This window comes from Rutidosis leptorrhynchoides, chromosome 1 (genome assembly GCF_046630445.1).
Source record: "Rutidosis leptorrhynchoides isolate AG116_Rl617_1_P2 chromosome 1, CSIRO_AGI_Rlap_v1, whole genome shotgun sequence".
Taxonomy (NCBI): domain Eukaryota; kingdom Viridiplantae; phylum Streptophyta; class Magnoliopsida; order Asterales; family Asteraceae; genus Rutidosis; species Rutidosis leptorrhynchoides.
The window spans coordinates 534,397,349-534,424,120 of record NC_092333.1 but is presented as its reverse complement, the minus strand read 5'-3'; the positions used below and the strand labels follow the sequence as shown (position 1 = coordinate 534,424,120).

General features: G+C 31.8%; 1 protein-coding gene and 1 pseudogene across 1 annotated transcript; both read right to left on the bottom strand.

The window, feature by feature from the left end:
• Positions 1–538: 538 nt before the first annotated feature.
• On the bottom strand, positions 539–3,623 carry LOC139877678 (receptor-like protein 6). Its single transcript, XM_071865111.1, has one exon. It carries the CDS (start codon positions 3,617–3,619, stop codon positions 662–664), a length of 2,958 nt encoding a protein of 985 aa, XP_071721212.1. The 5' UTR covers positions 3,620–3,623; the 3' UTR covers positions 539–661.
• Positions 3,624–4,747: 1,124 nt separating this feature from the next.
• Positions 4,748–25,982, bottom strand: LOC139842468 (receptor-like protein 7; annotated as a pseudogene).
• Between the last annotated feature and the right edge of the window lie 790 nt (positions 25,983–26,772).

Below are 26,772 nucleotides of genomic sequence, written 5' to 3'. Positions count from 1 at the left end.
ATGCTTGCCAAAGGAGACAACCGTTACGAGACATAGGTGAATTGCTATTTCCCCGGCACGCTTCGTTGATGCTTAGATTTGACACCGGACCCAACCCCCACCATTTGTACACCCTTTCCCATACCTCGATCGTCTAATATCTTCCTTCTTTAAGATACTGGAAATCATGCCTATAAAAGCTGCTATCCGCTCACGTTGAATGTTATACAATCAGTAGACAAAAATTGGTTTTATTCTCTTAAATTGATCTTATGCAAAACATTCTGTCACGTGGACTGAATGATTCTGAAGTGTTTAATTGTTCTTATTTCAGTCATTATATAAAATTCAGCTTGTAAGCATTTGATTATAAATTGTTCTGGGCATTTTTGCATTATGTTCGTTGAATGAATCTGCTCCTGTTCGATTGATCAACTCTGCTTGTGTTGAGAATTATTTGGTTGCTTGTCATTTGCCATAATTATATCAGTTTTAGCCTTTGTTAATTGAGCTTTTATAAATAGAACACTCATACTGCTTAGTACATAATACAGTACTATTAAACATCAGCTATCAAGCAACATGAGTTCACATGTAATTTTCTTACATGATTTAAAACTGAAAATTACATAGAAGCAAGATATGCTATTATTCATTTCATAAACACCAATCATCAATAGACTTAGTTTCTCCTTTGGTGACCTAGTGGCCTTACCCATGTGTCCTTCCTCATCCCAAATCGCTCAATGAACCAATCGTGATACCTTCCATATAGAAAGTTCCCCAAAAGAATCCCTATTACCAACCCACTTCCACAGCCTGAGAATACGACGACCCAATCGATTATGTCACTTGGGAGAAGAGACTCGTACTCATCGATTGTATTCAAATGTGTTGATGTGGTTGAACCTAGACAATCATTGGATAATGGTTTTCCACACAGTAGAGGATTACCCACGTAAGAGTTGTTCTCAAATGTATTGAATTGTTCTTTAGTTGGTATGCGCCCTTTAAGATGGTTGAACGACACATTGAACATGGAAAGGAAGCCAAGTTGTAACAATTCTTGAGGAATTTCCCCTGATAGGTTGTTACGGGAGAGATCCAAAGATTCAAGATTCTTTAGGTTACCCAATGATGATAACACATAACCCGTAAGATGGTTGTTGGAAAGATTAAGTGATTGAAGGCCTTGAAGATCTGTGAGTGATTGTGGGATATCTCCTTCAAAACTGTTACACGAGAGGTCAATTGCAGTAAATATGTTTAAAATCTTTGGGTACTCTGTTTTGACACCTTTGTTGGTTAACGTCATCGAGTATGGAACCTCACTGGGTAAAAATGTATAAAAGGAAATCTCGAATCCCATAGTAGACGAATTGCTGGAATAAACAGATTTCATTGCCTTCCAAATCTTGAAGTACTTGTCAGGTAGTCGACCACTGAAGCCATTATTTGAAAGGTCCAAGATGCGTAACTTGGGGAACTCCGCGCTAAAAGTAGACAGATCTTGAATTGCACTGGCAAATTTGTTGGCCCTTAAGATTAATACTTGAAGCTCAGTAAGAGTTCCTAACCAAAATGGGAAGACACCATCAAAAGAGTTATCTCCAATGCTGAGAACCTCCAAGTTATTACAATTAGCTAATGATTTTGGTAACGGGCCCGAAAATTGATTTTCACTTAAATCAATCATCTTCAACTGGCTTTTATCTGTAAAGGTATTTGGAAATTTTCCATGAAACTTATTTCGTTTAAGATTCAAGGACAGCAGTGGGTTGCTAAAGTTGACTAAACAAGTAGGAATGGTTCCGTTCAAGCTGTTAGAAGATAAATCTAGCAATCGAAGGGATTCTGCTTGACATATTAATGGTGGTATCTCTCCGATCATCTTATTCCCTGAGACATCATAATAAAGTGTGGTCTTTGGAGGAATTGGGAGTTTCCCTCGTAGCTGATTATCAACAATAAAAAATGATTCCAAATGAACCCAAGGCAGAAAAAGAGGAAATCCAGAGATAAGGTTGTATGAAAGATCAATATACAACATTGTTTCATGATTGTTGTTTAAAATCCACGAAGGTATGACACCGCCAATTTCGTTGTTGTCAAGATCAAAACCGATCATTTTGTTTTGAAAGCGTAGGAAGGCAGGGAACTCCTTCAACTCACATGATGATAGTTGCAATTGTTTCAGTGCAGGTAGGGTGCCATCAGTGTAGTTGTCAGTGGTGACAACTGATATTCCTGATAAATGCAATTCTTCAAGATTTTTGAGTCCCATGAACGTGTCTAGGTCTACACTGCCGATAAAGTTGTTATCAGCTAGAGCAAGTTTGTTTAGCGTTTTGAAGTTGGAAAACGCACTGGGAATTGGACCGTTCAATGTATTGTTGTGAAGGTCTATACGTGTTAGTTGAGTGAGGTTCATAAATGAAGATGGAATACGACCTGGAATAAAATTTCCGACTACTGAGACCACTTGAAGTTTGGTTAAGTTTGCAAGAGAGGGTAGTATTTCGTGGTATATGTTGTTACGATTAAGATACAACTCATCAAGGTTTGTAAGTTTTCCAATCCATTCGTACTTACATCCCTTCTCAAAATTGTTATGACTAAACTCCAAAACAGTGAGTTTCGATAGACTTGCTAATGAAGGAACTGGGCCCGTGAAATTGTTTTTTCGAAGACTCAAGAATGTGAGTTGTGTCAAATTAGAAAGTGAACCTGGAATGCTACCCGAGAAGAAGGAATCTACAAGTGCCAAGAATTCCAAGTGATTTAGCTTACTTATGGATTCTGGTATTATCCCAAAAAAACTCGTTGTATACAAATTCAAATACTCGAGTAATGAGTTGTTGTGAAACTCGGGCAAGGAACCAGAGAGGTCAGGATTCAGTTTCAAGTTAAGATACTTCAGATTCGGTAAGTGAAGTATTGCAGCTGGAAATTTTCCTTGAAGGTGACAATCTTGGAAATTTATTGACGTCAAGGAAGAAAAATTGGCCAAGAAACGCGGTACGGAAGAACTGATGTTCACCTGTGAGAGATGGAGTTTGTCGAGCCTGGTCAAGTTTTGCAATAAGCTAGGAGTTTGAAGCTTTAGTGAATTCAATGACAAATCTAACAAAGACAACCATATTAAATGCGAGATTTTGTTTGGAACTTTGCCACTGAATCCTGAATCAGAAAGATCAAGGCTTCTTAGCTTCTTTAGTCGAGCAATTTCAGGTGGGATTTGAGAATCAGCGAAATTGTTTTTGGAGAGGTTGAGTTTAAGAAGATGAACAAGGTTAAATAGAGTACTGTTAGACGTGAGAGGTCCATGGATCGCGCTTTGGCTCAAATCAAGTTCGATCACATGACCCTCATTTCTGCTACACACCACACCATCCCACAAACAACAATCAGAACCATTATCTGACATGTTGCTAATTGTGGGTCTTCTACAAGAATCTAGCTTTTGAAAGCCATTAAAAGATGTAGTAATGTAATCTTGATGAAGAGTTGTTTGCTTAAACTGAAACAAAGCTAAACACTCTTCATCATGGCTTATTAATAATGATGATGATGATGATGATGATGATGCAGCAGTGGATGTGATGAGGACTAATAAGTATACATAGGAAATCATAGGCATTGAGTTTAAAGCCATGGAGAGATGATGTAATTTAATTTACTTTAATTCTTTTTGCAGCTATACGATGTTCCGTATAGATAGATAGCATACGTATGCATAACATGCAAGTGCACAACCACAAAAGAAATGCACGGTGGTGGGCTAATGAAAAAGCTTATGGTCCCAATTATAGATAGAAATGGATAAGATATTGATAGGATTTTTTTTCCCTTTTTTGAACGTCAGTTTGGGATCACATGGTTGAATCATATTAAAGTGTTGGCTTATGAATCATATTTGATTACTTGGTTGAATCACACGATTGCCTTATTTATCATCATAAAGTTATAGTGATTTACAATCACATGTGATTGGAATCACTACAAGAAAAATGAGCTTTAGTGACGAAGACTATTGGTCACTAATAACACTAAAATGGTCACTGAATCAAGTTAGTGACCAAAATAGGTTGGTCACTTCTCGTCACTATAGATCCGTCACAAAATAATTTTAGAGACCAAAATACTAAAATTGGTCACTATAGTGACCATTTGTTTGGTCACTAATATCGTTTAGTGACCAAAATTTAGTGACCACTTTTTTAATGGTAACTAAATAGCATTATTAGTGACCAAATATTGAGTCGTCATTAAAAGTTAGTCACAAATGAGCAATTTTCTTGTAGTGGAATGCAGAATCACATGTGATTGGTATGTACTATCATGTGATTGGCATGTAGAATCACAAGTAACTGGCATGTAAAATCACAAGTAATAAGCATTTAGAATTACAAGTGATTGGCATGCAAAATCACAAGTGACTGGCCTGCAGAATCACAAGCGATGGATAAGTTAAATCACAAGTGATTGTGATGTAAAATCACATGTGATTGGTATGCACTATTACATATGATTGGCTTGCAAAATAATTTGTAGCTGTTTAATAAATTTAATCAACCATCAACAATCAAACCATCAACCATAGTAGAAAAAAAGAATACATAAATTAACATCTAAACCATTAGCATGTCATTTATCATCCAACAAAACATATATATATGTTAAATATCATGTACCAAATGACATATATGTTAAAACATAAGACGTAACTTCAACTAAATAAAATATGGAGTTTTTTGCATAAAACACTTCACTTTTTTTGTGCTAAGGACTCTTTTGATTTTTCAACACGGGCGTATCTCGATTTTTGTGCAGAAACAACAACCTTCCTATAGTCTTCCTTCTCATGAAATCTGTTGAATAGTCTTCTATTTCGTACCATCTTGTCGGCATGTTTGTTTAGAGGATGCGTTAAAATCTTCAATGCATACCGGACTCTCAACTTCCGAAGCTGATTTTTTTGTGCTGAACATTCAGCTGCCAATTCCTTAGCCCAGTCACTTTCGGGTGTGGCTTTACACATGTCCATGTGGTACATCGCAAAAACACCACAATCAACGATATTATCCCTTGTTCTCCATGGCATCTTCATTTGAACAGGCTTCAGTTTTTCAATCATGTATGCCAAAGGATGCTTATGGAGTTTGAGATGCTCCGCAAAGACATATTGCTGGAAAAACAATTCAGAAAAATAAACATGAGCTTGGTTTTCAAAATCACATGTGCTAACCTAACATAACCTCATTTTAGTTCAATACATGTGATTGAATGATATAATCACATGTGATTGAATAGTCTACTGACATATAAACATTTAATTGAATGGTATAATCACATATGATTGGCTTGTTACTGAAATATAAAGTGCTAATACGTATAAGCAATGATATTATGGGGGCAACAATCGGTGGAAAACTTATTTAATATACAATAAGTAACATTTTTTAAAAGGAAAACTAACCACAAGGTTGCAAACTTTCGCGTATTTTGATTGAAAGCTGTAACTATTGCAGAGTTGTCGATTATATGAAGCTTGGGAATAGTCAAGTCAAACATCAGGACAAAGAATTGATTGTGTCTGCATATGGTGAAAATACTTGTTGCAACGAATTAAAAAAGAATGAAATTTTCAGAACATAAATAATTGATTCTGATATTATAGAAAAAGGACATAAAAATGTAAACTAAAAAAACATACAAGATCAACTTTGCGGAAGGAGACAAGCTTAGGGTAAAATTTAAACAAAACTTCAACATTTTCTTGAAATATCTGCAGCTTCATTTTTTTCTGTAAAGACTTGTTGTCATACAAGTAAGACCACTGTAAATAAAAGAAAAAGTGTTAAAAACTGTAACAAATAAATGCAAAACAGATAACTTATTAGTACATAAAAATTTAAAAGTTAAAACTTATAATGACTGAGGTTGAGATGAAAAACTTTGATGAGCTAGCTGGATCTCTATACTGTTTTTCTTGATTGAGTATATAGCTCCAGACATCAATCACACTAGCATCAACGTATAATTCTGGACAAAGTGATTCCAAGCTAATGCGGTGAACGATGCAAGCACTCTTTTTATCTTCAAAAATAATTTCACTAAAAAAATACAATAAAAACAGAATTACTATATGTCGAAAGTGATTCTATGTTTAGTTTAATCACGTGTGATTGAATGACATAATCACGTGTGATTGAATGACATAATCACGTGGGATTGACTGATATAATCACATGTGATTGAGCAGTCTAATGAAATGAACATTTAATTAAATGGTATAATCACATATGATTGGCTGTTCTGCATCATGTTGTTTTTACTTAAATATAAAGTGCTAATTATGTTAAGAAAAGGTTTAGAAAACTCACTTTGGGTTATTCTTCATTGAAAACAACTCCATAGCCAAAGAAGTTTTGGAGTCAGTCAAAATGTCAGACACAATAGTCAATATGTTGACATATGGAGATTTAAGAACGGTTGTTAATTATCTTTTTATAACTTCTTTATAAAACTTCTTTGGCCGAGATCTCTGTGGGCTGGCTGCCAAATTTTCAACTTCATCATACTCCTTCTTCTCATTATTCTCTAACATTTTAACAGCTTCATCATACTCCTTCTTCTCATTATTCTCTAACATTTTAACAGCTTCATCATACTCCTTCTTCTCCTCAATAACCTCCTGAGATAAGAGATAAAAAGTTGGAGGGGTTAAACTCTTAAATGTTGGTGTATTATGAAGAGATAACACTGGAAGGCTTTGTGATACTGTGGGTACATAAAGTAAAGAAAGAATTTCACAACATTCAACAACCTCATTAACGTTGATATCAAACCATTGTGTCAAAGAAGCATTCTCTTCTACATTTACATCTACTTCAACATCTTCATTAGCAGCATCTTCACCTTTACCAACTTCTTTAGTTTCAACTAGATCAACTGCATCGACGGAACCAAGACAGATTTCTTAATCATCAGACTTAGCTTTATTCTCAACTTCATCACCCTTAACCTCATCATCTTGATCATTTTTATCAGACTCGATCGTTTCTTATTCATCATCATCATCATCAGACTTAGCTTTACCCTCAGCTATTTTATCAGAATCGACAATAAAATCAAAATCATCATCCTCAACATTTTCCTCCGACTCAGCCTGTTTATCATCATCATCAACATCAAAATCATCATCATTAGCTTGCTTCTCACACTCAACCTTCTTCTCGTCATCGTTACCCTTCATCTTGTCATCCACACCCTTCATCTCGTCATCCTCATACTTCTTGTCAAACTCCTCATCACCCTCATCGATTCTAAAAAATTCCTTCATTTTCCTTTGATAAGATATCAAAGTCTTCCCATTTGGATATTTTGATAACCCTTCATTTATTGTCCGTGACAAAAAGTGCTTCAAGTCATCAACCATTTTGAACTTCTCGTCAATAACTTGACAATAGCCCTGCATATAATGTGCAAAAGGTTAGAATAAGTATGAAAAATCATGTGATTCTGTAAATTCAATCAAACGTGATTGTAAACATAAATCATACTTGCACATTATGATTAAATTAGTGAAAACACATGTTTAAATTATAAAAATTGAAAAAAATACCTCAACTAAAGCAACATTATCCTTTTTATCTTCAACTCTTAAAAACCCCTCTCCATCTTCTGCTTCTTGATCATATTCCGGTGCAAGTTCCAAAGTACCAAATGATTCAAGGGAAGCCTCTTTCCTTGCAAGAATAGGAATGACTCCTTTCCAGTTTTTAAAAACTGGACGTCCGCGAACAACAGGAATGACATCGAACTTGGTCCGGTCCAGATAGAGCAGCTAAGATAGAAACACAAACAGGAAAAAAATCACAAGTGTTGTAGAACCATTTTGTTAGAATTATCTTTGTTATTTTTTTTTAACGGCGAATTTGCATCAGCGGATCATTTATTTCAACGACCCTCATCATTTGCACCCACACACGCTAGAAGGAAACTCATACCCGGGTTGCTTGGCAACTAATCGCGGGACCTGGGTTGCTTGGCAACTAATCGCAGAAAATTGGAGAGAAAACCTTCCGCCCCCAGGAATTGAACCCGGGTTGCTTGGCAACTAATCGCGGGCCCTTCCACACTGAGGCTTGATACCGTTGAAGCAAACGTTCATTGGTTTATCTTTGTTATTAATGCTTATATCACATGTGTTGGCTTATGAATCATATTTGATTGCTTGGTAGAATCACATGATTGCCTTGTTATATCATCATAAATTTATGGTGATTTATAATCACATGTGATTGAAATGCAGAATCACATATCATTGGTATGTACTATCACATGTGATTGACATGCAGAATTACAAGTACTTGGCATGTAGAATTGCAAGATGAACATTGAGTTGTAATCACAACTTAATGTGAAAAAAAACAAAGTTATCAACCAATTTGTCAAAAAAGATATAAAAAGCATAAAAATAATGAAAAAGATAACTCACAGTAAGAAAAGTAGCAGGACCATTGTAGTAAGACTCCGGATTGCTTCTGTCCCAAATTGTTTTTGCTATATTTCAAGCTTGTAAGAACAAACTGACACCAATTGACACTTGATATAGCAACACTATCACCCAACCTTGTCAAGACAAACAGACTCACCTTCCCGTTTCTTTCACATGAAACCATCATGTTTGCAAACAACATTATGAAATTCATCTCAAACATACTATCAGCTTCAGATGATCTCAAAATCAACTCACTAACTGCCGATGCACAAGTAAGCTTATCTCTTGGAAACTAATCAGCCCAACTTTGAACAAATGCACTATAACTCTTAAGTTCTAAAGTATCTATATCAACACCAGCATCTTCTATGCCAAAAACATCTTGGACTGCTTGAGAATCAACTTTAATATCCCCCTTCCGAGTAATTATAACCATATCAGTACCATCAAAATTATCTACAACATAGTATGCAAGATTACCCGACAATTGTTCTATGTTGACATCTAACAAAGAACGTAAGCCAAGCCTGTTCACACATTCTCTTTGTGCAGGTGTAAGAGAAGACATGACACTTGCAAACTGCTTAAGTGTGGTCCTAAGCCTGAGGGAAGGAAACGTATTAACTACTTCTACAACATCATCTTTCTCGACACGTACAACCTTCCATTTTAGTTTCGGTTTAACATCATCATTGCTAACAGCAGGTTGTTTTCTTTTAACTGTAAACATACATTTTACAAAAGTAAATCACTAACATTAAATCAATAAATCATAGGTGATGGCATTTGTTAACATCTAAATGTGACTTCTAAGTAATTTCATTGTATGATCACAGAGGATTGAAAAACAAATCACATACTTGAATACATACTGATTTTTTTAACAAACAAATATGCATATACTCATAACACAAATAAAACAATCACAACAAAAAACATGTGATTAGAGAAGCCAAAAACACATATAACAATATTGTATACGTACAAACAACAAATCACATGTGATTATACAACAAATGCAAATACTCATAAAACAAATAGAAAAAAATCAGAACAAAAAACATGTGATTAGAGAAGCCAAACACATATACCAATATTGTATACTTACAGCACATGTGATTATACAGAAAATACAAAGAAGAACTATATCACGAAACCCTAAAAATTAAAAAAAAATGTACACAAACACACTTGATCGATTATAAACAATCAACAATAAAACATGTTAAAATCACCAGAAGATTTGGCCGGAAGACGTTTTTTGACCGGTAGTTGTTTTTTAGCCGAAGGTACCACCGGAGGTACTTTTGTGACCAGAGAATCGTTTGAGATAGCCATAGGTTACATGTTGATCGATTAATGTTGATTGTTGTTGATGATTGTTTGATCTCTGGGGAATCATATGTTAGAAGGTGAAGAGCGAATAAGGTTAGAAGGTGAAGAACGAAGGTGAAGAACGAGATGTAAGAATGAAACCCTAATTTGGTAGAATGTTAGTGTATTGTGTATGATATAATTGTGACTGAATGGATAAAAATACCCGCCCTTTATTATTTTGTGTTTTAATCTTGGCCATTGATGAGATATGATCTAAGGGTTGATAATAATCCCCTTATGAAAGGACCCGTTCATATACATTATAAACGATTCACAATAGTTGATTACATCGCGAGGTATTTGACCTCTATATGATACATTTTACAAACATTGCATTCGTTTTTAAAAGACAAACTTTCTTTACATCGAAAGTTGACGGCATGCATACCATTTCATAATACATCTAACTATAATTGACTTAATAATAATCTTGATGAACTCAATGACTTGAATGGAACGTCTTTCAAAATATGCCATGAATGACTCCAAGTAATATCCTTAAAATGAGCTAATTCACAGCGAAAGATTTCTTTAATACCTGAGAATAAACATGCTTTAAACTGTCAACCAAAAGGTTGGTGAGTTCATTAGTTTATCATAAATAATCATTTTTAATATTTTAATAGTCCACAAGATACTCATATTTAGAAAACAATCTGTGCAGGTTTACTCCTGCTGTAAAATCATTCATATGAAGAACACCGGAACCTTTCAAAACAACTCACCAACGGTAGCTAGTGCGTCGTGCAATGCAAAATCATCTCACCGTGGTAGTTAATACAATATAATTTTACAACGGTAGCTAATGCGTAGTGCAATGCAAAATCATCTCACCGAGGGTAGCTAAAACGGTAGCTAATGCGTGCGTGCAATGTAAAATCATCTCACCGTTACTAACTACTAAATCGAATACAATACAATACAATACAACGGTAGCTAATGCGTCGTGCAATGCAAAATCATCTCACCGAGGGTAGCTAAAACGGTAGCTAATGCGTAGTGCAATGCAAAATCATCTCACCGTTACTAACTAGTAAATCGAACCATTTCGGTAGCTAATGCGTGCGTGCAATGCAAAATCATCTCACCGATGAGCGATAATACAATCTTTATAGAAATCGAACCTCTGAATCCAAATAATTCTATCATAGAATGTAGTTTTGAATCTTGTATCTATTTCGTCAATCATTAATAAAAAAACAGTTCATGTATTCTCAGTTCAAAAATATATCTCAAAAGCATTTAATAAAACAGTTATAAAAACAGCGCATGTATTCTCAGTCCCAAAAATGTAAGGAGTAAAAGGGAATCAAATGAACTCACTATACGATATTTTGTAGTAAAAATATGCATACGACTGAACTGAACAATGCAAGGTTGACCTCGGATTCACGAACCTATATCATTTGTATATATATTAAAACATATACTTATAATCAGACAGTTATATACATTATTATTAGTGTTATAATTTTTATATTAATAAACTATATATCTTATTAAGTATATTCATTTTATATATTTTAATAAATAAGATATTAATATAGTTTTATGATGTGTATTAAGTATATTGTTATATGAATATCATTTGTTAGTTAACTTTAATAAAATATTAAAATAAGGGTAACAATACTATTAGATTTGATAATAATAATAATTATGAAAATTTTATATAAATTGATAATTTTAATGATACTTATAATGTTAATAATAATGATAATTCTAGTATTAATGATAACGGTAATAATACTGATATTAATAATAACTATAAAAATAACCATTTTATTACTAAAGATAATAATTTTAGTAGTAGTTCGTTAAATGATAATTATGTTATTAATAATAATTCTAATATTTATAAAATAACACCAATACTAATATTTATGAAAATAATAATAACTTTCATTATCTTTATAAAAATTAAGATGATAATAATCATAATCATATTAATAATAATAATAATAATAATAATAATAATAATAATAATAATAATAATAATAATAATAATAATAATAATAATAATAATAATCATAATATTCGTAATACTTAGTAATAATAATACTAACAATAATAATACTAATACTTAATAATAACAATACTAATAACAATAATAAGATAATAATAATAATAATAATAATAATAATAATAATAATAATAATAATAATAATAATAATAATAATAATAATAATAATAATAATAATAATGATTATGATATAAAAATACAACCTTTGAAGAAAACAAGTTCCAAAAAAAGTACGCCACTGCCCGGGCTCGAACCCGAGACCTCTTGCCCATCCATCAACACTCTCAACCATCTCTCTGAATCGTCATATCTAATTAAAACCCCGTCCCATATTTTTTTAACTTAGTATTTCTGTTTCATCTTTTTCTTCTCTAACCCAAAAACTGAATCGACCAGGGAACCACTTAATTATACAGAAGTATCGTTTATTTGTTTTGAGCTGTGAAAATTATACATAAACGATTTATAATCGTGTTTTTAAATCAACAGTCGCGTAAAAAAATACAGAACAGCAATAGCTGTTCGTTTAAAAAAAATAAGAAACCCAAACTTTATTTCCAAGATTTAGACGTTTTTAGACTAAAATTTCTTCATGAAATAGATAGTAAATCGTTCCTGGAAACTTTATGAATCATCAATTTCAACAGAAACATCATCACTGATTCGAATTTCTCCAAGAACCATTCGTTTGACTTTTTTAAATTTAATCTTTGACTCGAAAATTCGAACTTGATATAATGAATTGGATTTTGAAACTTAGCAGATAGTTTTCAATAAAGATTCCTAACAACTCTGCAATTCTAGATTTTAACAAACACTTCGATTTCAAGTTTTGATAAAAATAAAAATGAAACAGAGGTATCGAGCTGAAAGACAAAAAGAAAAAAAATAAGTAATTCTATTTAATTTCAATTGAATTGACATTGTTTCTGTAATTGCAAAGTAATATAAATGTGGAAGAGTTGTATGGTTTATGATCAATGAAATAATCGGATATAAAAAGATTCAAGAAGTCGACAGGTTAAATTAACCAGTACAGAAATATAGAAAAATAATAAAAAATTGAAATTGACTCTAAACAGATTTTGTTTTGTTCTTGATAAAGGATTCGATTAGCAGACAACACTAATAGTACAGATAACGATTTAAAACTGATTAAATTCCTAAATTTGTGGATTAATTAAAAATAGATATTAATAAAAAGAATTCTATTAATTTTAATAATAATATTTAATAATAATAATATTAATAATTATTAATAATAATAATGTTAATAATAATATTATTAATAATAATATTTATAAAGAATATAATGTTATGCTAATAATAAAATTCTTTTAATTTCATAATATCACTAAAAATAAAGGTACTAATAATAATAGAAATAATGATAAAAATAATAAATATAATGATAATAAGAATCTTACATGAAAATGATAACTTTTAGTAATAACAATAAAAATCATAGAAATGATTATAATTTACTACTAATTATAACGATATTAATAATGATAACAGTTGTATTATTTTCTAATATATAATAATAATAACACTAGTATAACAAATCACATGTATTAAATTTTATTTCTACATATAATATTCATAATAGATTCTAATATTAATATTAGTATTTATTTTGATGAAAGTAATACTAACATTTTTAATATAATAATTATGTTTTAACTTGTAATTACATTTACAATTTATTAATTATGTAATATTTAATAGTTATATAACATGTATATAATAACATATATTTAATATTTAATAATTTTACATTACAATATATATATATATATATATATATATATATATATATATACTAGTAATAATAACAATCTATTTAATAACATTATTAATAATATTACTTACCAAAAATACTAGTAATGATGATAATATTAATATAACAATTATATTCAAACTTGTAATTAAATTTATTATATTACCATTTATTATATAATATCTATAATTTATTAAATCTTTAATATTTATTAATTATATATATATTTATATTACAATATTACTTATGTATAGAATTTATATATATTTATATATTTATTTACGCACAATTTGTTCGTGAATCGTCTGGAATAGTCAAAGGTAATTGAATATATGAGCATAGTTTCAAAATTTTCGAGACTCAACATTACAGACTTTGCTTATCGTATCGAAATCAAATAAAGATCAAGTTTAAATTTGGTCAGAAATTTTCGGGTTGTCACAGTACCTACCCGTTAAAGAAATTTCGTCCCGAAATTTGATTGGGATCGTCATGGCTAACAATAAAAATGTTTTCATGACGAATATGAGTTGATAAATAGAGTTTCATCATTATTGATAAAATGATTCGATTATGTGAAGCGTACGAGTGAAGCTGTCACAAAAGAGTGAAATTAGGAATCAAAGATTTGTCTTAACTTTTGACGTGGTAACGGTTGAATTCCGGAATTCAAGGGATTTAGAGAAAATTTTCGTAATAAGATTTGGTTCTTCGGTAATTAATGAAATTAGAATCCTCTTTGGTTAAATGAAATGATCTGGTTCGATTACTCTGTCGAATGTTTCACTATAAATCCACTCCCTTCATTTCCTTTATATTTTTGGAGTTCCATACTTTTGTTTTTCTCTTCCCGACTTTATATCAAGCGAATAATGGTCTAGAATTCGTAGGTATGAAGTTTTGAATGAACATGACTAATGTTCTAAGAGAGATTGTAATAGCGCGATTTTGATTGGTTAAATTACCAGAATTCACAAGAAACGATAGAACTATCAAGAAGATATGTTCTCGATATGTTTGGAGATTAGGTAGAATGTAAGAGTCATGTAACATGGCACATGATGACAGTATGGTCTGTGAATCATCACGTTTCATTAGAAACTCAGCATGACTTACTGTAATATAATCACGTTGATCAAGTGTCATTATATTATACTAACTCATGCATCAGTTCCCAACACTTCTTCAAAAGCATTCATATTTTAAATTCGAATCTTTCAGAGTTTAGAAACTAAAAACAGTTTCCTTTCTGATGTAACACTGATATCGTGAAAAGATAAATGATTTCAGATAATAATAGTTATGAAAATATCTTCAGAAATATCGAGGATATTTACGATGATATCTTAGAATTTCTAATATCGATGGATGATGAATAAGATTTGTTCGTAAAGGTTTAGAGTCAGAAGGAAGGTATTCATTAATAACTTTAGCAGATACTGAATCATTTGGATTCTTTGAAGGCAGGTTTAGTTTTTGTGAGTTGTCCACAGTCTCCCTCATGGTTTGCTCAATCCGTTTTCCAGTACCAAATTTTCTTTTGAGCTTTTCCAACGTATCCTTCTTTATCATCAAACTTTTGACTGTTAAAGTCATCTATAGTTTTTGCTGCTTCATTCAGTTTTTTTTTTCTTCAAAATTTAGAGTATTGATTCGTAGGCTAGGTGCTTTTCAGAATTTCAGAATCGGAAATCATAATTCTAAGAGATAAATGTTATATGTATACATATAACTGTTGATGTAGAAACGCTGCGAGATTCAAAATATTGTTTTGCTAATTCCAGTAATTGGTATGACATTTCTCGTTACAAGATGCGGCTGGGTAGATGATAGGGTTTCAATAAATAATATAATGACTTTTCGGAGAGGCTAAAGTCAAAGAGTAATGAAGTTGCTGGTACATATGCTGATAATGTGGTGGAATGTAAAAGGTTCCCCGGTAACGATGGCGAAAAGACAACGTGTATATCAAGGTTATAATAAGGTTGTTTCGAACGAAAAGTCGAAGTTGACTTGCTGGAGCTGTGACAAAACTGGCTATCTCGAACAGGAGTTGCAAATTTATTTTCGGTAATAATAACGCTAAAGGAATTAGCACAGCTACGTGTTAAACGTTCACTCAGTTTCCGAGTGTTTTCAGGTGCATAACTATATGCATCAATCTTTTCTTCCGTAGATGAAGTGCGGTTGGTTCATCCTCTAGATTGAGGTGTTTTCAAGAATCATAAAAGGTTTGAACGCAGATTGTAATTGTTAAGATACAAATGAGGTTTAAGATGAAATCAAGTGGCAAACTTGAAGAAATGTTTAGTTTCATATGTTATAATCAATATTTTAATTCATTTTAATTGTCCAATGTTATTAGTCCACAGTTAGTAGTCCACAATTAGTAGTTCAACAATTCCTATATAGTTTAATATATAATATTTGAATTAATTAATACATGTCGTGACCCATTGTATACATGTCTCAGACTCGATCACAACTCAAAGTATATATATTATTTAGAATCAACCTCAACCCTGTATAGCTAACTCGAGCATTACCGAATATAGAGTGTCTATGGTTATTCCAAATAATATATATAGATGACGTCAATATGATATGTTAAAACATTGTATACGTGTCCCGATATTTAAAGTGCGTAAAATAAATAACAGAAATTAAATGACGATAAATAAAATTGCAAGAATTAAAATTGCGATAAATAAATTGCGATAAATAAATGTAATAAGGAATTAGCAGTTAGCTAGGATTTGTTAGCATGGATTCTTAACAAAATTTCTCATTGTTAATTTGTTTGTTTCTAATAATTTTTATTTTGTCAAATGTTTTCTTCATTATGCCACTTGTTGGATTCTGATATGTCAAAATTCAAATATAAAATTGAATGAAAATGGTTATTCTGCAGTGAACGGATACGTATATCTGTGGATGTAAGTAGGATAGTAAATGACTTGTTGAATCAGGTTCGAAGAATGTACAGTGTAACTTATTAATGTGAAATCTAAATATTCCTCGGGTATTACCTACCCGTTAAAATATTTTCACCATTAACAGTTTGTACAGAAGAATTTTTAATTACAATCTTTATGAAAACATATATACATATATATTTTCTTCAGATGTAATCATGGATTTAATGAGTTAATATGATATTAATCTCATTTGATTTACTGTTAGAACTAGAATACATAATCTCTAAAACATTAGCGATTACATAATCGCCATGAAGAACGAAGATAATTGATGTAGAACGATACTTAGAACGATGATTATACTCAAGGTACAGAAAGAGATGTTGAGGCATGGATTGTTGATGATACTGGTGCTGTTATTGATGGTACTGTTGGTGCCGGTGATGTTGCTGAAGCTGGTAAATTTTTACACCATATTCTCCAAATTGATTACTCGAGGGCGAAGTTCGTTGACTTCTTCTATTATTCCGGGATGGTTGTCGGTCGGAACGAACGGGTGAATAAGATCCAGAATTTGAGATAGTATATAATCATGACGAGATACTCTGGAAATGAGAGAGAAAATGGTATTATGAACAGGTTCGCCGGTAAGTGCTTCAGGTTCTTCGCCAAGAGTGCAGTATGGTGGGTGGAAAGGATTACCTTCTTCTCGTCTTCATTGGTTTATTCGGCTACGAACCCATTCCCAATTCATCCAGAATTGATGATGACTGATTGGTTGATCCATTCCGGTTACACTGCTTTCGGAGCTTGAGTGGAATTCCATATCTGAATAGCTGTCGGAATCCGAGGGACTTGAATTGTGGCGAGTTCCATTTCGTACGATTGAATAAAGAGTTTTTCGATATTAAATGATTTTCGACTATCGAATAATATTCTAACTACATAGAATATTTATATATATAGAACAAAAGATTTCGTAGATTACGGAGGAATTTACGGAATATGTCAGACAAAGTTTACAGTAACAGATACGCTAAGATATGAATTTTGTCTATATACTATCATGCAATCAATGCAGTAAGATGTGTCTAGACTAGGAATGATAAACAAGTGATTCACTAAGAATGATAAGTAGGTAATTTTCGACACGAAATGATAAGCAAAAATTTTGACATGCAGACACGGTCGAAGTCCAGACTCACTAATGCATCCAAGCAACTATCAGTTAGACACACTATTGCAAGACCTGGTTCGCTAAGACCACCGCTCTGATACCAACTGAAAGGACCCGTTCATATACATTATAAACGATTCACAATAGTTGATTACATCGCGAGGTATTTGACCTCTATATGATACATTTTACAAACATTGCATTCGTTTTTAAAAGACAAACTTTCTTTACATCGAAAGTTGACGGCATGCATACCATTTCATAATACATCCAACTATAATTGACTTAATAATAATCTTGATGAACTCAACGATTCGAATGCAACGTCTTTCAAAATATGCCATGAATGACTCTAAATAATATCCTTAAAATGAGCTAATGCACAGCGGAAGATTTCTTTAATACCTGAGAATAAACATGCTTTAAACTGTCAACCAAAAGGTTGGTGAGTTCATTAGTTTATCATAAATAATCATTTTTAATATTTTAATAGTCCACAAGATACTCATATTTAGAAAACAATCTGTGCAGGTTTACTCCTGCTGTAAAATTATTCATATGAAGAACACCAGAACCTTTCAAAAAAACTCACCAACGGTAGCTAGTGCATCGTGCAATGCAAAATCAACTCACCGTGGTAGTTAATACAATATAATTTTACAACGGTAGCTAATGCGTAGTGCAATGCAAAATCATCTCACCGAGGGTAGCTAAAACGGTAGCTAATGCGTGCGTGCAATGCAAAATCATCTCACCATTACTAACTACTAAATCGAATACAATGCAATACAATACAACAGTAGCTAATGCGTCGTGCAATGCAAAATCATCTCACCGAGGGTAGCTAAAACGGTAGCTAATGCGTCGTGCAATGCAAAATCATCTCACCGTTACTAACTACTAAATCGAACCATTTCGCTTGCTAATGCGTGCGTGCAATGCAAAATCATATCACCGATGGTCGATAATACAGTTTTTATAGAAATCGAACCTCTGAATCCAAATAATTCTATCATAGAATGTAGTTTTGAATACTTGTGTCTATTTCGTCAATCATTTATAAAAAAAACAGTTCATGTATTCTCAGTTCAAAAATATATCTCAAAAGCATTTAATATAACAGTTATAAAAACAGCGCATGTATTCTCAGTCCCAAAAATGTAAGGAGTAAAAGGGAATCAAATGAACTCACTATACGATATTTTATAGTAAAAATATGCATACGACTGAACTGAACAATACAAGGTTGACCTCGGATTCACGAACCTATATCATTTGTATATATATTAAAACATATACTTATAATCAGACAATTATATACATTATTATTAGTGATATAATTTTTATATTAATAAACTATATATCTTATTAAGTATATTCATTTTATATATTTTAATAAATAAGATATTAATATAGTTTTATGATGTGTATTAAGTATATTGTTATATGAATTTCATTTGTTAGTTAACTTTATGAAAATATTAAAATAAGGGTAATAATACTATTAGATTTGATAATAATAATAATTATGAAAATTTTATATAAATTGATAATTTTAATGATACTTATAATGTTAATAATAATGATAATTCTAGTATTAATGATATCGGTAATAATACTGATATTAATAATAACTATAAAATAACCATAAAAATAACCATTTTATTACTAAAGATAATAATTTTAGTAGTAGTTCGTTAAATGATACTTATGTTATTAATAATAATTCTAATATTTATAAAATGACACCAATACTAATATTTATGAAAATAATAATAACTTTCATTATCTTTATAAAAATTAAGATGATAATAATCATAATCATATTAATAATAATAATAATATTAATCATAATATTCGTAATACTTAGTAATAATAATACTAACAATAATAATACTAATACTTAATAATAACAATACTAATAACAATAATAATATAATAATAATAATAATAATAACAATAATAATAATTATGATATAAAAATGCAACCTTTGAAGAAAACAAGTTCCAAAAAAAGTACGCCACTGCCCGGGCTCGAACCCGAGACCTCTTGCCCATCCATCAACACTCTTAACCATCTCTCTGACTCGTCATATCTGATTAAAACCCCGTCCCATATTTTTTTAACTTAGTATTTCTGTTTCATATTTTTCTTCTCTAACCCAAAAGCTGAATCGACCAGGGAACCACTTAATTACACAGAAGTATCGTTTATTTGTTTTGAGCTGTGAAAATTATACATAAATGATTTATAATCTTGTTTTTAAATCAACAGTCGCTTAAAAAAAATACAGAACAGCAATAGCTGTTCGTTTAAAAAAAAAAAAGAAACCCAAACTTTATTTCCAAGATTTAGACGTTTTTAGACTAAAATTTCTTCATGAAATAGATAGTAAATCGTTCCTGGAAACTTTATGAATCATCAATTTTAACAGAAACATCATCACTGATTCGAATTTCTCCAAGAACCATTCGTTTGACTTTTTTAAATTTAATCTTTGACTCGAAAATTCGAACTTGATATAATGAATTGGATTTTGAAACTTAGCAGATAGTTTTCAATAAAGATTCCTAACAACTCTGCAATTCTAGATTTTAACAAACACTTCGATTTCGAGTTTTGATAAAAATAATAATGAAACAGAGGTATCGAGCTGAAAGAGAAAAAGAAAAAAAATAAGTAATTCTGTTTAATTTCAATTGAATTGACATTGTTTATGTAATTGCAAAGTAATATAAATGTGGAAGAGTTGTATGGTTTATGATCAATGAAATAATCGGATATAAAAAGATTCAAGAAGTCGACAGGTTAAATCAACCAGTACAGAAATATAGAAAAATAATAAAAAGTTGAAATTGACTCTAAACAGATTTTGTTTTGTTCTTGATAAAGGATTCGATTAGCAGACAACACCAATAGTACAGATAACGATTTAAAACTGATTAAATTCCTAAATTTGTGGATTAATTATAAATAGATATTAATAAAAAGAATTCTATTAATTTTAATAATAATATTTAATAATAATAATATTAATAATTATTAATAACAAAAATGTTAGTAATAATATTATTAATAATAATATTTATAAAGAATATAATGTTATGCTAATAATAATATTCTTTTAATTTCATAATATCACTAAAAATAAAGGTACTAATAATAATAGAAATAATGATAAAAATAATAAATATAATGATAATAAGAATCTTACATGAAAATGATAACTTTTAGTAATAACAATAAAAATCATAGAAATGATTATAATTTACTACTAATTATAACGATATTAATAATGATAACAGTTGTATTATTTTCTAATAATAATAATAATAACACTAGTATAGCAAATCACATGTATTAAATTTTATTTCTACATATAATATTCATAATAGATTCTAATATTAATATTAGTATTTATTTTGATGAAAGTAATACTAACATTTTTAATATAATAATTATGTTTTAACTTGTAATTACATTTACAATTTATTAATTATGTAATATTTAATAGTTATATAACATGTATATAATAACATATATTTAATATTTAATAATTTTACATTACAATATATATATATATATATATATATATATATATATATATATATATATATATATATATATATATATATATACTAGTAATAATAACAATCTATTAAATAACATTATTAATAATACTACTTACCAAAAATGCTAGTAATGATGATAATATTAATATAACAATTATATTCAAACTTGTAATTAAATTTATTATATTACCATTTATTATATAATATCTATAATTTATTAAATCTTTAATATTTATTAATTATATATATATTTATATTACAATATTACTTATGTATAGAATTCATATATATTTATATATTTATTTACGCACAATTTGTTCGTGAATCGTCTGGAATAGTCAAAGGTAATTGAATATATGAGCATAGTTTCAAAATTTTCGAGACTCAACATTACAGACTTTGCTTATCGTATTGAAATCAAATAAAGATTAAGTTTAAATTTGGTCGGAAATTTCCGGGTTGTCACACCTTAATCTCAACTTAAAAGTTGGATTCATTTGAATATTTCACTAAAGTTATATATTAAAATTTATTAAATTGAAGTTTGTGCTCATTTGTTATTGCAAGTATGTTTCAAGGGTTGAAGTTATTATTGTAGTTTCCTGAAGGGTTGCTGTGCTGATTTAGTGAATCTCATGTGGCTAAAGTCTAAATGCTGAAAACGATTGATGTCATCATATTTTTGAAGAAAGAAAGTTACTCCTAACCAATTGTATTGTATTGTATACCCATTCAAATTAGGCATCTTTTCTCATCTTTGATTTAGGGATTTAGGGATTGCACTTTTCATTTCAAGATTACATATGCTCCATTCTCCCGTTAGCCGATCGTTTAATATCTTCCTTCTTTAAGATACTGGAAATCATACTTATAAAAGCTGCTATCCTCTCACGTTGAAGGTTATACAGTCAGTACAAGAAACTTGGTTTTTATTCTCTTCAATTGTTCTTATGCAAATCATTCAGTCACGTAGAATGAATGATTCTGTAACTGTTTAATTGTTCTTATTTCAATCATTATTAAAGATTTAGCTTGTAAGCATTTGATTAAAAATTGTTTGAGTATTTTGCATTCTGTTTGTTAAATAAATTAATCTGCTTCTGTTCGATTGATCAAATCTACTGGTGTTGAGAATTATTTGGCTGGTTGTCATTTGCCAAAATTATAACAGTTTCAGTATTTGTTAATTGAGTTTTTATAGATAGAACACTCATATTGCTTAATATTAAACATCAGTTATCAAGCAACATCACTTATCAAGCAACATGAGTTCACATGTACTTAAATTACGTGATTTAAAACTGAAAATTACATAGAAGCAAGATATGCTATTATTCATTTCGTCAACATTAATAATCAATAGACTTACTTTCTCCTTTGGTAATCGAGTGACCTTACCCATGTGTCCTTCCTCATCCCAAATCGCTCAAAGAACCAATCGTGATACCTTCCATATAGAAAGTTCCCCAAAAGAATCCCTATTACCAACCCACTTCCAAAGCCTGAGAATATGACAACCCAATCGATTATGTCACTTGGGAGGAGAGACTCAGACTCATCGATTATATGTGGATGTGTTGATGTGGTTGAACCTTGACAATCATTGGACAATGGTCTTCCACACAATAGAGGATTACCCACGTAAGAGTTGTTCTCAAATGTATTGAATTGTTCTCTTGTTGGTATGCGCCCTTCAAGATGGTTGAATGAAACATTGAACATGGCAAGGAAGCCAAGTTGTAACAATTCTTGAGGAATTTTTCCTGATAGCTCATTATGTGACAGATCTAAAGATTCAAGATTCTTTAGGTTCCCCAATGATGGTAGCACATAATCGGTAACATGGTTGTGGGAAAGATTAAGTGATTGAAGGCCTTGAAGATCTGTGAGTGATTGTGGGATCTCTCCTTCAAAACTGTTACAAGAGAGGTCAATTGCAGTAAATATGTTCAAAATCTTTGGGTACTCTGTTTTGACACCTTTGTTTGTCAGTGTCATCGAGTATGGAATCTCACTGGGTAAAAAAGATGTTAAGGAAATCTCAAATCCCATAGTAGACGATTTGCCGACATAAACCGAGTTCATCGCCTTCCAAATCTTAAAGTAATTCTCGGGCAATTGACCAGTGAAGCCATTATTTGAAATGTCTAAAATTCGTAACTTTGGGAACTCCGAGCTAAAAATAGATAAATCTTGAATTGCGCCAGAAAATCTGTTAGACTTTAAGATAAGTACTTGAAGCTCAGTAAGAGTTCCTAACCAAAACGGGAAGAAACCATCAAATGAGTTAGCTCCAATGTTGAAAACCTCCAAGTTAGTGCAATTAGCTAAAGATTTCGGTAATGGACCCGTAAATCTATTCACTTAAATCAATCATCTTTAACCGGCTTTCATGTGTAAACATATTCGTCATCGTTCCATGAAATTTATTTTATTTGAGATTCAAAACAATTAATGATTTACTTAGGTTGCCTAAACATGTCGGAAGGGTTCCATTCAAGTTGTTAGAAGACAAATCAATATACTGAAGGGATTCCAGCTGACATATCAACGGTGGTATCTCTCCTATGAAGTTATTGTTCGAAACAGAATAATAAAGTGTGGTATTTGGAGGAATTGGGAGTCACCCTCTTAACTGATTATTATCGATAAGAAATGCTTCCAGACGAACCCAAGGGAGAAAACGAGGATGTTGATGAAATCCAGTAATAAAGTTTTTTGAAAGATCAATGAGCACCATTTGTTCTTGACTATTGTTAAGAAACCACTCAGGTACGAGACCACCAATTTTGTTGTTGCTAAGATACAAGACAGTTATGTTCTTTTGGAAGCGAAGGAAGGAAGGGAATTCCTTCAAGTTGCAAGATTACAGTTGTAATTGTTTCAATTCAGGTAGGGTGCGATTGGTGTAGTTGTTATTGGTGACAACTGATATTCCTTCTAGGAACAAATATTCAAGTTTGTTGAGTCCTAAAAACGTGTCTAGGTCCACCCTGCCGTTAAACTTGTTTGCACTTAAGCCAATAACATTTAGCGTTTTGAAGTTGGAAAATTCACTGGGAATGGGTCCGTGCAATTGATTGTCGCCAAGCACTACATATGTTAGTTGGGTGAGGTTCATAAATGAAGATTTGATACCGAAAATAAAATTGTCATACATTGAGGCAACACTAAGTTTGGTTAAGTTTGCAAGAGAGGGTAGAAATTCTTGGTGTAGGTTGATACGGTTAAGATACAACTCTTCAAGGTTGGTCAGTTTGCCAATCCATCCGTACTCACCCCTTTTCGAAAAGTTTTCACTAAGCTCTAAGGTCGTGAGTTTTGATAGACTTGACAATGAAGGAACTGGGCCTACAAAATTGTTTTGAGGAAGACTTAAAAACGTGAGTTGTGCCAAGTTAGAAAGTGAACCTAGAACGCTCCCCGTGAAGAAGGAAGAAGCAAACGTCAAGATTACTAATTCATTTAGGTTGCTTATCGATTTTGGTATCAACCCAAAAAAACCTGTTGTTTCCAGATTCAGATACTTGAGTAAGGTGTTGTTATGAAACTCGGGCAAGGAACCAGTGAGGTCGGGATTCAGTGCCAAGCTGATATATTTCAATTTCGGTAAGTGAAGTATTGCTGATGGAAATTTTCCTTGAAGCTGACAATCTTGGAAATTGATTGATGTCAAGGAAGAAAAATTGGCCAAAAAACGTGGTACCGAAGAACTGATGTTCACCTTTTCGAGATTCAGTTCTTCAAGTCTGGTTAAGTTTTGCAACAAGCTAGGTGTTTGAAGCTTTAGTGAATTGAATGACAAATCCAACAAAGAAAGTTGGTTTAAACGTGAGATTTCATTTGGGATTTCACCACTGAATCCGGAACCGGAAAGATCGAGGCTTCTTAATTGCTTACGACCAATTTCAGATGGGATTTGAGATTCTGCGAAGTCGTTTTTCGAAAAGTTGAGCTTTTGAAGATGAACAAGGTTAAAGAGAGTACTATTAAACTTGATGGGTCCACGGATTGAACTTTGGCTCAAGTCAAGATCGATCACATGACCCTCATCTCTGCTACACACCACACCATCCCACAAACAACAATCAGAACCTATTCTGTTATCTGAAATATTTTTTAATTGTGGATTTTCTGCAAGAATCTAAGTTTTGAAGGCCACCATTAAAAGATGTAGCGGTGGAATCTTGATTAAGAATGGTTTGCTTAAATTGAAACAAAGCTAAACACTCTTGTTCATGGCTTATAAGCAATGATGATGATGATGATGATGCAGGGAATGTGATCAGGACTAGTAAGTATACAAAGGAAATCATAGGAATTGAGTTTGAAAGGACCGGTTATAGCCCAACAAGCACCAAACATATAAGCCATGAGCTCTCAAATTACTCTAAAACCAATTGGTAGTAGAGAGAGACACTCATGAGCTTATATGTTGATCTTGACATTTATCCCCAACCAATGTGGGATTGGGTTTGCACCCAACAATCCTCCCCTCAAACCGAAGACCACATCACCAGGCCTCCCCTTCAACGATATTCCGCACAGGATCCATTCATCTTATATCGCCGGCCATTACCCGCAACTCTCAACCTGACCAAGGCCAAATCAGGGAGATCTTTTGATATAAGGCACACACAATGATCCATTATCGTTGGCGAACTAGGGCGATTAATCCACATCATAATTTTGGGCTAACCCGCTCTGATACCACTGAAAGGACCGGTTATAGCCCAACAAGCACCAAACATATAAGCCATGAGCTCTCAAATTACTCTAAAACCAATTGGTAGTAGAGAGAGACACTCATGAGCTTATATGTTGATCTTGACATTTATCCCCAACCAATGTGGGATTGGGTTTGCACCCAACAATCACTCGTAAGCCACTTAATGTTCACTATCATCAACAAGGAGAGCAATACAATAATCCTTCTCTAGATCAACTAGAGGTATACAACATCATCATACTCTTGAACAACAATAATCAACAAGTATATGAAGAAATTAAAGACAAAAGATGAATGATTCACCCAACAATCTGCCCTCTGTTCCAGCAGCGAGAACACGAGCTACAGGCCTCTTTAGACGAATTCAACGGTTGAAAACCTTGGCACTGATGTCAGGAAGACACAGCCCAAATTTGATGAAGATCCAACGGTTAGATCTCCGGGGATCGTCTCTGTTATGACCTGCTATTTTCAAATCCGGGAATGGAATATCTCACACTTTTTCTTGATCTCTCTGATCTCTCTTATGACCAAAAATAGATGCACACTTGAAGTTTAAAATGCCCTAGAATGATTGACTAAGTCAACTAGCATCTTGGGCCTATTTTGTTGGGCTTGGGCCTTTCTCATTAATTGGAAACCAATAACCCAACAAATCTCCCCCTTTCCAATTATGAGGAAGGAATCGCCATCCCGGCGATCGAGCAACA